Source organism: Pelobates fuscus, chromosome 9 (assembly GCF_036172605.1).
Source record: "Pelobates fuscus isolate aPelFus1 chromosome 9, aPelFus1.pri, whole genome shotgun sequence".
NCBI lineage: Eukaryota > Metazoa > Chordata > Amphibia > Anura > Pelobatidae > Pelobates > Pelobates fuscus.
In genome coordinates this window covers 9,014,637-9,028,331 of record NC_086325.1, presented here as the reverse complement: position 1 = coordinate 9,028,331, position 13,695 = coordinate 9,014,637, and the positions used below count along the sequence as shown (strand labels likewise).

The 13,695-nt window shown below is 39.7% G+C and overlaps 1 protein-coding gene across 4 annotated transcripts in view; it reads right to left on the bottom strand.

The window, feature by feature from the left end:
• The window catches only part of LOC134572254 (G-protein coupled receptor 4-like), a 60,821-nt gene continuing 47,126 nt past the window's right edge, over positions 1-13,695 (bottom strand). For 2 of the 4 annotated variants that reach the window (XM_063431104.1, XM_063431103.1), the window contains exon 3: positions 1-1,308. In XM_063431104.1, coding sequence (XP_063287174.1) covers positions 232-1,275 — 1,044 coding nt within the window. In that variant the 5' untranslated portion in view covers positions 1,276-1,308 and the 3' untranslated portion in view covers positions 1-231. Of the gene's footprint in view, positions 1,309-7,894; positions 9,345-12,866; positions 12,926-13,695 lie in introns of those variants that run through there. The other 2 variants (XM_063431105.1, XM_063431106.1) reach the window with 2 other exon arrangements.

The following is a 13,695-nucleotide window of genomic DNA, read 5'->3' as shown; positions in this document are numbered from 1 at the left end:
TACAGTCTGCAAACTTGCTTGTGTCTTTCATTCATTCTCTACACCGCTCACCGCTGGCACTTTCCTGTAGTAAATCAGGATCGAGTGTTCGTGTAGGGAGCCCGGAGGCTCCTCATTAGTCACTTTGTGTGCATTATCTCGTTTGTAAATCGGAGACTTTATTTAGATGCATTTCACTTAATGACCGTATTATAAAATCCAGCCACGTAAATCAGTCTGTGCATGTACGGTTTAGAACGCCGTCTCATCTTTCCTCTGCTCCACCAAGAGATGGTCATTATCTATGGTATTTGTCACCGTATGATAATCCACTGTTTTTGCTGACCGCCTTAAAGAGGCTCTTGGATTCTTCAGAATCCTAAAGCCAGCCCACAGAGCCCTTACTTCCTTCAGAAGATCCTTCTTAATGCTTTCACTGACAAAGATATTGATGAAAGGGTCCAAGGCACTGCTGAGGCTCGTAAGGCTGAAACAGATCCGATAGGCTGGACGGACTTTGTTCTCTATGTCGCAGGTGCAGATATTCTGATCGCTGATGAAGGAACGGATGAAGAGCACAATGTGGTAGGGAAGGTAGCATATAACAAAGATGGCTGTCATAGTCAACAGAAGTCCAATGATCTTGCGTTTTTTATTTATTTCCAAGCTGGGACTACGGTGAACTACTCGGACTATGGAACAGTAGGAGACTATGAGAAGTACCAGGGGAATAAGAAATACCACAAAAATACGGAAATAGTTCACACGAGCCATCCATCTATCCATCGGATACTTTTCGTAGCAAAGCTTGACGTTCTGGCTTGAGTTAAACAGTTCATCCTTGCCGAGGAATATGGCATGAGAGCCCAGGATGATCAACCAAACCGCTAGACAGATAAACATTGCACCTCTTATAGTCCGTATGGCCACAGCCCGAAAAGGGAAAACCGTAGCTACAAAGCGATCTGCAGCTATACAGCTCAGGAACGCTATGGTGGTGTAGAGGTTAGCGTTGAAAAAGAAGCCAACAATCTTGCAGGTCAAAGCCCCAAAAAGCCAGTCCTCCTTGGCTGTGTAAGCAATCCATACAGGAAGAGTGCAGATGTACATGAGGTCAGAGGCGCAGAGATTGGCCAGGTACACGCCAAGGACATTGCCGCGTTTGACATGTTGAGCGATCACACCAATGGCCGCCAAGTTGCCAATCAGACCAACGACGAAGACGAGGGAGTAAATAATTGGGAAGAGGGTAGCTTCATATTGGCCACTGTAACCACAGACCTCACTACACGCCATGGGGAGGCAAGTATCTCACGGATCAGCAGTCAACTGTAAAGCAAGAAAAAAAAATAAAACCACAATCAATATATTATTTATACAAGGGAAAATATTGCTGAAAATGAATGTGTAAGATAAATAAAAAGTGTTATCACAACAAATACACTGAATCCCGTCTGTCTATAGATTAACTTTATATATATATGACGCAAAGCAGACCAAGCACGGATTTCAATCGTTTATCAATTGACCTAACTGTATATACCGATACATCAGAAACAGATTACCCTCAGCCTCCATTTTTCTACATGAACTAAAAGGAAAATAAAAAAACTCACATTTTACATTTTATAAGACATGTCTCAACATAATCTGCTGATTAAAACCGCACACGCACACACACACACACCACACACACACACAAATAATCACTCTTATAACTGCAGACAGGAAAACCCACTGTGTCACTCTCTAGACACCAGGGGGCGCAAGCTTCCTTCTACAATAAAAAAAAAAAAATACAAAATGAAAAAGTTATTTTACACTAAACACATTAAATGTTATACATATCTGGAAGTTACTAAAACCATCCCATAAATGAGAGGGGGAGCATTCGGGGTGATTTTCACAGATAGCTGCAGTTCCCCTTAATGACAAGCCAGGTATCCCAGAATATGGTGCACAGATTTCTCCGCGTCACTTCGGATGTGGTGACTGCGTTTGCTGAACAAGTTGCGGGTTGAAAACTTGTGCATAAAGCAGACAAGGTTTTTTTGTGTGTTTTTTTTTATTTTTTTTTTAACAAAAACCCTACACAGTGGAGCACTTCTTAAAATGCTAATTATTTCAGTGATCTCCCTTCTAATATGCATAAACATTGACTAATCAGGATTATTGATTGTTCAAACTATTTCACAGTGTGTATACCTTTAAAATATAATAGATATGTGCAATAGCATAAAACAACATACATATATCAATACAAATGGAGCACTCACATATTCTTGAGCTATATAACCTAGCTCTGGTATAGAGGGGTTGTGGGTCTGTAGAGGGAACTTACCCTCCCCCTTCTTCTGGATTTGTAGGAGACTTATCTTCTAAATGTAGCTCAGGAAACCGACAGTATTCATAGTGTAATACTGCTTTCAAAGATTAAATATAAAGAATAATATTAAACTCACGTATACTCAAGTAAAGAGCTCAATGCGTTTAAAAAGTATATACTTTATTACTGTTAAAGTAATAAAAACAACCATAGTATATAAAGATAAACAATACAGGCACCAATCTGGCACATTTGATATTGTTTATATACACTATTGTTTTTAATACCAATTATTTTTTTTTAATACTATTGCCGTTAACATTTAAAAAGTAATAATAAAGTATATACTTTTAAACACATCGAGTCATGCAGTTTCCTGCAACAACCAAGGGGTGGTCCTTAACCCACACACTGCTGTGTTACGGAGCCATTGCTAAGGCTATTTACTGGAATATACAATGTAATAATATTCTCTTATTATATATAAACTTTTAAAGTAATATTATACTATGAATACTTTGTTTCCCTTTAGAAGATAAGTCTATTACAAATCTAGAAGAAGGAGGGGAGGAGCACCTTTACATCCCCACAGGCCTTCTATAGCAGAGCTGGGTTATATAGCTCAGGAAAGTGTGAGTGCTCCATTTGTATTAATATACTGCACGTATTAAATATCTATTCTAGTTTAAAAGGTATACACACGCTACTAAACTGTATAAGTATAACAACAAATAAGACTAAGATCAGTAAATGTTTAGGCACATTAGAAGTGACAGTGCTGACATTATTTGAATCCACTGTGTAAGGATATTGCTAGTTGTGGTGTTGGCGTGTTTGGGGGAGTGGCACACTTGTTGAAAATATTGTTAAACATATTTTTAAACTTTTCACTGTTTAGTATAACAGGTTCTTTTCGATGAGCAGCCAACTAATAGGTTTTGTGCTTTGTATCACCTCCTGTGTTAAAGCCTATTCTAGCCGTCCAGGGCTGGACAGACACAGCAAAGTGAAATTCATGGCAATCCTTAGAACCGCTGAAATGATAAAATACGCTTCGATTTAATAAACCATAAGGAGTGTGTCGCTTAGACGGTCACTTTAAAAATTTACCACAATGCAACATGAAACATTGGACCAAGAGGGAAGATTCAAAACACAAGAAATTTATAGAATCTGGCAAAGTTTGACAAGAAGTTTTTTTTGTTTTTTTTTTAAAGCCAAACATTTTTTTTTACAAAAAGTGCTCCATTTTTACTCGCCGTTTAAAAAGTGATCATATAAATACATTTCTAAACAAGAGGTGGAATTTTACGTTGGACGCTCTGGTCTAGAACATAACAGCTTTGGATAGAGGGTGTGTTTAATGACAGAAATCAGCAAATAATCCACTTCTATTCTTTTTTGCCCACATTTTGCAGACAATTGCGTTTCCTAGAAATTTCAGACTGAATCCCGTCACGCTTTTGAAGTAACTGAATTTGTTTGAAGCGCAGTCTGAGCTTGGTGTGGTCAGGAAAGCAGAGATCGCACGCAATGACTGTCAGAATGCAGAACCGGTGAGCGCGAGGGGAGCAAAATACAGAACTCAATCCCACGCAGCACAGACTGGGCAAGGAAGGGAAACAGAGAACCTTAATGCGTTTTAAAATAACATTTAAAAATAAAGAAATTATCCTGCATTTATTGCAAATCCCCTGGGTGTCCAACTGTTAAACCGGGATTTAGTGGACACCTGTCACCCAATATTAACAGACCAAAGACACTTAGTCCTCTGTCTAAGTGTTTGGAAGGAACCGAGACGGTCAACAGATCACCCCTGCGTCACTTCCATAGATGGTTTGCGATGCAGCACGCGAGTAATACGGCCTCGGGACAGCTCTTCTGCCATTGGTTGAGGCTGAGCAATAAGCTTTGCCTCGTGCCATTTTTGCGCGGGAAAATAAACGTATAAAAAGGTCTGTGAGGCAAAGCTGACAGACCGACAAAGAATTATACCAAATTAATTGGGCAGCTTCCCTCCCTTTCTACCCGTTTATATAAAAATGTATGTTGTGGTCTTTATTTGAAAATTTAATTTGCCTGCCTAAATAACTGGGGGGTAAAGTTTAACATGGGTTGTGCTCTCTCAAGACTCAACGTTTAGGTGAATTACTTGTGAATACATAAATACATTAGAATCGGTCATAAAAATCTAAGTACCTGGATGTAACGGCGGTATAGACACGATAAAGAAAATAAATTTTTTCTATTTAACCAAGATATTGCAAATTTTAAGTAAAAAATAGAGTTTGAGAATTTTTATAACATTTTTGCCTACAATTTGCAATTCTCTTCAAAGTTGCCAAATTGGTGAATAAACTTTAAGATATTGGTTTTTAGGTCCTTTAAAAAACACACACAAAGCCTTATTATAACTAAATTATTGCTTCTTGACTTACAGAACCAAGTCTGCAATGGTTTTTAAATCACGCACACACTTACCCCGCAGTGCGGCAGACCTTCCTCCTTCTTGCTCAGCGTCTCTATAGGACTTGGAGAATTTCTAACTTTACTAATAGATAAAAAACCACACAGAGTGTAAGTCACAAACCAAAAAAGGAAACCATTTCAGCTTCAGACTTACTTTAAACCCCTGTAACACTGTATCGGGAGGGGAACAAGCACACGGCGGGTTCATTTGGGCTTTTTAATTCTTAGTAATAATGGGATGGTAGAGATTCTTTATCCTTCATGGAGGTCAGTAAGGGTCTCTGGTATCTATGTAGAGAGGGTGATGATTAGCCAGAGGAGGTAAACAATAGGATTTTATTTTAGGAAGGGTCAAAGGTCTCCATGGAAGGAATCTGTACAGAAACCAAGGTGGGGGGGGGGGAGATTCTAAATGCAAGCTCCAATGAAACATAGGAATTCTGCGTAGCAACCACCTTATCATGGTCACAGGACAAAACTCTGGTGGCACCTCCCCCCCCCCCCCCCCCCCTTGCAAACTTCTCTTCCTGACAGACACACGTCCTCACTGATGCATACACAGTCATTGTCACACTGTTTAACCAACACACACATTCACAGAAAGTAACTCATTCATAGTTACACAATTGCATTCACCGACAGACACACATACACACTGCCATACACGCATTCACACTGATAGAAATGCACATAAACTCAATGACAAACACATACACACTCAGTGTCAGACACACACATTCACTGATAGACACTCTGTGGCAGACAAGTATACACACATACACTAAAAAAAAAAAAATAAACACATATACACTCACTGACAAACAAACTCTCAGTGATAGACACACAAAAATGTAAAGTACAATCCACACAGCCTCCCTACCTTTGGGAGAGCTGGAGTGGACTCTTCCCTGGGGAGTGACATCATATCCCGGCTCGGGCATCACTGCAGGTTGTGCGCCTCCATCATTAGCAGATGGCAGCCTTGGGGGGGCCCAAGGTGGCCAGCAGCCCAGCTCTTCAGCCCCCCCACGACAAGAGGCTGCCCCCATTAAAGTGCCGCCCAAGGCAAATGCCTTGTCAGCCTCGCGCCAAATACAGTGTTGACTGCACCACCTACACACACACACACACACACACACACTACATTCCAGATATGCACACAATGGATCCCCTGTTAGCAAACATACACTACATTCCCTAAACACACGCACTTTAGATCATTTATACGTACGTACATGCACTACATCCCCTGTGCACATCCTCGCTACAACTCCTATACACACACTCTCTATGCAGCTCCTAGTCACACAAAATACACAAATTACACCAAACATAAACACAACTGAACGGACCCATTTACACAAAACACCACATCACAATCATTTCACTCTACACACACAATCCCACAAGCACAATACGCTTTCCTGGTATCCCACTTATCGAGACACCAGAGACAAGTCACAAGTACACATAGTACAAGCATGTTAATAAATTTGCTTCCGCTGTGCAGAACAGATACAGGGCCTTGTTCTCATACTAGAGCTCTTTAGCAGAGCTCTGCGCATGGTCTGCCCTGGAAGAGCATTGACCCAACATGCTCACTGTGAGAGGGGGCGTGCTTATCAATGGTGATCATAAAACGGCCCCCTCTGTCCCCGCCCTCTTCTCAGTGGGACGCTGTGATATATTTAAAAAAAAAAAAAAAAAAATGCCTGGGCCAAATTATTTTCCCCAGTCCATCTCTGCCTACAAAACATTCTATTAAACTGGGGGACTGCGCAAGGACTCGGTAATACAGCCTCTGCACCGATCATGTTACTTAGAGCTCTACAACAGTATCTTCCCATCCCTGTGCACAGCTGTTATTCATTATTCAACGCAGGACACCTGCGGTCCATAAAACAACCCTATAGCAAGTGTATTTCTGAATAAATGTAAAAAGGATTAATTAATACAGCAATAAGAACAGACGGAAGCACAATGGGCGTACACGTCCCGAAACCAACAAAATAATAATAATAATAAGGCAACACAGAGTAGAGCGGCATCTATAATTTATCTATACCTTACGCACGCCAATACGGCACCTAGCTGAAAGAATCCAGCAAATACCAGGTACGTTTTCGAGCCGTTAGCAAAACGGTTTAACTACTTACATTGGGGTTTACTGGGGCATTCCTGACACCATAACCACTACAGTGCTCTGTAGTGGTTATGGTGCTAGTAGTGTTTCTATAACAAGTTATAGGTGACTTTCGATGTATATTGAAGTCTATAGACGCGCCAGTTCCCCATTTATAGAAATATCTTCTTACAAAAAGGTTTTAAAAGAAAAAAGGCACACAGCAAAGCAAAATAAAATTATCAAAATTTAAAATACAAAACAAGAAAATGTGAAAAAGGCAGAGATACAGTTAAAAACATCAATTAATAGTAAACAAAAATCACACTCATGTTTCACAAAACATCAAAACCAGCGTGAATGAAATCCCAGCTTAGAGTAAGGTTATTAATGAATACCTTTATCATTTTATTTAATTATGGTTTATATCACCTTAATGCAGCCCAAATATAGCCATCATAACTGACAATATAGAATATCTCGATTTATTAGTAAGCGTGGGTTCAATTATCTACTTATAAAAGCGGCTTTGCCGAAATTATGGAATTATGTCAAAGATTGCAAAAGAAAAAAGTCATAAAAAGCAGACAAATAAAACCAGACACTTTGCTGAATCATTATCCCTTCCCGCAGCCGCGTTCACAGGAGAGAACGACACAGAGATCTAAGTGTAGTGCAAGCGGATCCAAGTCACAGGGTTAGTGCCACATTCACAGCAAACTGCTCGTGCCTTCTATACGCTATAGAATGGAATTCTCTGTCATTAGAATGCGTCTCTAATAAAAATATGAACCCAGAATTATTTTAATTCCATCCTCTTTCATAAAACCAAGTTTTCGTACGCAGGTTTTGATATATACAAACATTGTAAAAAGCTGATGTAGAAAAACGATCAAAAACATCTTTTTGATTGAAAACCAAAGATGATGGAGCGAAAATACAAATGATATATACATACACAAAATGAAAGTTAAATGTGTCCTTCGTAAAATTCCTCCATCGGACAGATCGCGGCAGTTTTAAAGAATAGATTTCTAGATAAACATTTGTTTAGGGAAATTATTTTACAGATATTTTTTTTTAGTAGTCTTGTCCCGACAAATATGAGCATTTACAATATACAAAGTAATACTGACTAATATGATTGTGTTAACACTGGCGTGGGCGAGTTGTCCTCAATGTGAAGATAGCTTGACCCAGATAAGATGTCCATTCTGAAAGGAGAGTTATCGGTCGAGGTAAAAAGTACAAATGTTTTATTATTGTCTTCGTAAGATCCAAGAAGTTGCAAACGGCTTCCATCACGATAACCATTGTATCGGCTCATCTCCTTCCTCGCAACTGTTCAGGTCTCTAAAAGAGTCCTTGTAATCGCAAGTTTAGAATCTTGTCTGGACCTTAGTTTGATGTGTACATAGAAATCCGTTGTTTCTCTGTGCTGCGACATCACACACAACATTGACGCCATCCAGCTTACCCTTTTTAGATCTCCTGTGAAACCTTACACAGAGCCACAGAGATTTTAATTCCACCAGTAAGTCCTTCTTCACACCATCACTGACAAAGATATTGATGAACGGATCAAGGGCGCTGCTGATACTGGTAAGGGCAAAGGTGATACGGTAGGCTGGGCGGACTCGTTTCTCAATGTCACAGTTGCAATAGTCCATATCACTCACATACGATCGGATAAATAGGACCACGTGATATGGAAGGTAGCACAGCACAAAGATGGCGGTCATGGACAGCAGAAGTCCAGTTATCCTCCTTTTCTGCTCTTTTACTAGTCCAGGCGTCAGATGGATAACCCGAATGATAGAACAATAGGAGAATACCAAGAGGATAAGTGGGATGAGGAAGACAACAAATATTCGAAAATAATTAAGGTGAGCCATCCACTTCTCCAGAGGATACTTCTCGTAACACAGCTCCACATCCTGACTGGACGTAAAGAGGTCATCCCGACTCAAGAAGTAGGAATGAGAGCCCAGAATAATCAGCCAAACTATCACGCAGATTATTAAAGCACCTTTCATACTGCGGATTATCCTGGCATGCAACGGGAAGACCATGGCAACGAAGCGGTCCGTGGCAATACAACTCAGAAATGAGATGGTGGTGTACAGGTTGGCGTTAAAAAAGAAACCCACTATTTTACATGTGAGCGTTCCAAAGAGCCAATCTTCTTTGGCTGTGTAGGCAATCCAGACAGGTAGTGTGCAAATATACATGAGGTCCGATGCACACAGGTTGGCCAGATAGATGCCCAAGATGTTCCTTTTCCTGATTAGTCGGAAGATGACACCGACTGCCATCAAATTGCCCAGCAAACCAACAATAAGGACAATGCCATAGATGGTGGGAAATAGGAAGGCTTCATATTTATCGGGGAAGGGGCAGGAAAAGGTCTCGTTACACATTCTCTGGCAGCAGGGTAAATCGCGGGTCCTGGTAAATAAACAAGAGTCATTTTAAGGTGTTGCCTATATTTACAAATGCATTAGACAATTCATTTCCTCCCAAATTGGCAGATAAAAAAAAATAGCAATATGGTTAAAAAGGTCTCCAAATTCGGACCGAGGAGGAAAGGTTACCATAGAACACAGCAGCAGGTTTTGGACAAACTAATCTAGGCACTTTGTTAACTGAACCACAAATAAACTAGGAGTGTGAGTGTATATACATACCAACACATAAAAACACACACAATCACAAACAGAATAAGGAATTTTACCAATCTGCTACGACAAAGTACCCGCATCCTTCCTCTGCATCAAATAACTACAACGTCAATTTTAGTGAGTCCAAATAACTGAATGGATTGGAATACTGAAAAGGTCTTTCTGTGCTGGTATTGGGCATTGCACTATTATAGAGATGAGACCATAGTGCTAGGTTTAGATACTTTGGAACAACACCGTTACATGCTCAAAAGTTCAGAACTGAAGGAACACCAGGAACAGTTTTTCGTGCCCATCGCCATACGTACTGACTTGGGTAAACTGTACGGCTTCCTAAAACACGGACACATTCTGGTCTTTAAGAACTTGTATAAACAGCAGTGCAGGCGTAAACGAATGGCATATCTAAGGGATATTAAATATATAGAACGTTACGGATGTTTCCAGGGACTGGGGGCCATTTCTTATTAATAGAATGGTTTTATGCTTCATTGGTTCCCAAAGAAAATAGTTTCCTGCAATAGCACAAAAGGACTCAAGTACCCTAATTTCCTCCCATTTGGAATCCCCAAGGAGAGGACTTCCGTTGTCAGGTTTAGGGGCAGGGGAATCACTAGACAAATATTAGGTCTGGGCTGAGCCAGAGCATCCTTTATGTGCCGTTAGGAGTCGAGTTTCGGAAGGGGTCTCTGGATTCTGTTACAGAATAGAGACATCCCACCATAGTGACATATTAGGGGTATTTCTTCTTAATCACCATGCCAACAATTTAATAACACATGGAGGAATCTTGCATTATGGGTGACTGAGTGGGAGTACGCATGAAATGGCTTAGATTAAAGAGAAATGTCTAAAACGTCATTTGAAGTCAAGCTATGGAGAGGGACAGAAAGTGTATCACAGGGTGTGCGGATTAATATCGATAAATCATTGTATTAACTACTACTTACATCAAATTTACTACGGTGTTCAGCGCTCTCTGAACCTGTCCTGATAATGTGCGGTCATTACATTACATATAAACCCAGCACTGTCTGAGCCTGTCCTGATAACGTGCTGCCTAGCCTGAATAATTAGTCATTCTTTGATCTCCAATTGCTGTCATTAGATCAGTAAAACTTGCTATTTGAATCTATGAGGAAGCATTGTGTCTCTATAGAGAGCTCAGAATGCACAGTAACAATCCTGTATTCTCTCTCCCAATCTGTGTACTCAGAAGACAATACTCAGAGAATCCTTTTATATCCCAAGAAAAACAAACAGCCCTCTCTGTACTCAGTGCTTTACAGTCATACCCTGAAACTGGAGCCTTGTCCTGTTTATTACTTTCTAGGCTGGGATGGATGTGTGAATGACAAACAGTAACACTGTCACAAGTCACACAATCACACACACTGACATACAGTGATACTGTAACTCACAGGGTGCACTCAGAGAACACACACTCACCACACTAGCTTTGTATACTGGAAGCTTGATCAGAACACTATTAGTCTATTCAAAGAAAAAATATTTTAAAATCCTGCAATATTGTTTAATGTCCACACTGAATCACTATCTATTCTATACTGTCCTGTATGGGAGAGCTGTATGAATGAATGTATCTGATCTATACTGTCCTGTATGGGAGAGCTGTATTAATGAATGTATCTGATCTATACCGTCCTGTATGGGAGAGCTGTATTAATTAATTAATGTATCTGATCTATACCGTCCTGTATGGGAGAGCTGTATTAATTAATTAATGTATCTGATCTATACTGTCCTGTATGGGAGAGCTGTATTAATTAATTAATGTATCTGATCTATACTGTCCTGTATGGGAGAGCTGTATGAATGAATCTGATCTATACTGTCCTGTATGGGAGAGCTGTATGTATGAATGTATCTGATCTATATACTGTCCTGTATGGGAGAGCTGTATGTATGAATGAATCTGATCTATACTGTCCTGTATGGGAGAGCTGTATTAATGTATCTGATCTATATACTGTCCTGTATGGGAGAGCTGTATTAATTAATGTATCTGATCTATACCGTCCTGTATGGGAGAGCTGTATTAATGAATGTATCTGATCTATACTGTCCTGTATGGGAGAGCTGTATTAATTAATGTATCTGATCTATACTGTCCTGTATGGGAGAGCTGTATGTATGAATGTATCTGATCTATACCGTCCTGTATGGGAGAGCTGTATTAATGAATGTATCTGATCTATATACTGTCCTGTATGGGAGAGCTGTATGTATGAATGTATCTGATCTATATACTGTCCTGTATGGGAGAGCTGTATGTATGAATGTATCTGATCTATATACTGTCCTGTATGGGAGAGCTGTATTAATTAATGTATCTGATCTATACTGTCCTGTATGGGAGAGCTGTATTAATTAATGTATCTGATCTATACTGTCCTGTATGGGAGAGCTGTATTAATTAATGTATCTGATCTATACCGTCCTGTATGGGAGAGCTGTATTAATTAATGTATCTGATCTATACTGTCCTGTATGGGAGAGCTGTATGTATGAATGTATCTGATCTATACCGTCCTGTATGGGAGAGCTGTATTAATGTATCTGATCTATACCGTCCTGTATGGGAGAGCTGTATGAATGAATCTGATCTATACTGTCCTGTATGGGAGAGCTGTATTAATGTATCTGATCTATATACTGTCCTGTATGGGAGAGCTGTATGTATGAATGTATCTGATCTATACCGTCCTGTATGGGAGAGCTGTATTAATGAATGTATCTGATCTATATACTGTCCTGTATGGGAGAGCTGTATGTATGAATGTATCTGATCTATATACTGTCCTGTATGGGAGAGCTGTATTAATTAATGTATCTGATCTATACCGTCCTGTATGGGAGAGCTGTATTAATGAATGTATCTGATCTATACTGTCCTGTATGGGAGAGCTGTATTAATGAATGTATCTGATCTATACTGTCCTGTATGGGAGAGCTGTATTAATTAATGTATCTGATTTATACTGTCCTGTATGGGAGAGCTGTATTAATTAATGTATCTGATCTATACTGTCCTGTATGGGAGAGCTGTATTAATTAATGTATCTGATCTATACTGCCCTGTATGGGAGAGCTGTATTTAATCTATATTGATTACCCAGATATTCCTATTATTAATAACCCACAGTCAGGTCTGGCTGAGTGAGTCCTGTTTTCCTGACCCCAGAAAGTTGCTGCTCTGAATGTCCATTGTTATTGTGAGAGAGGAGGTGCTGTCAGTAACATTGAATAGCCCCCCAGACCCTCTTACCTGGGTTTCCAATGGGAGCTGCTCACAGGTAGAGGCAGACAGACATCCTGAGCTCTGGGCACTGCACACACTGCTTATAATGGACTGACTCATCTCCACTCACTGCCCAGAGTCACAGGGGGGCAGGCTGGGGGAGGGAGGGCTCCTTCCTTGGGCTGCTGTTTGTTTAACCCCTTCTATGCTGAATCTGTTAGCACCTTTAGCCTATTGTCTTCACAGCTCAATGCATGTCAGAGCATCCAGCAAACAGAATAATTACCCAGCAGCAATCAGCCACAAGACAGTAAATTCCTTTAAATACCTGAGGAGTGTGCAACTAGGACAACTTTACTAAATATTAATAAAACAAAAATAAAAAACAATAATCAATACATTGTTTTTATAAAACTGCGTGGTTCAATCACAAATATCTCAAATAGGGGCAGAGAATGCATTTTATACAAGTTAACATAATTTCACATAATCTTCTCTAATGACAATAAGACTTTTAGCTTATTTTGTGGTTTTCGTCGTATTTTTGATGTATTTAACATGGGCCCATCTCAAAAGCCCACCGCCCATGAAAAATACTGAAATTAGCTAAATAATATTCAGTACAGTTCTGATGTACCACAAAATCATGGGGAAAGTAATTTGCATAAAATGCCCTGTCTGTGCCTTTTCAGACAGGAAGTTGTTACAGTGTATATCAACCGCAAAATTTATATATATATATACACACACACACACCTTTAGTAAAATTTTAAAAAAAATTATATAAAAAGGGATCAAAGTTACACGATTGTCTTCAATATAACATATTCCTTTGTTACTAACCTGTGGAATTCAC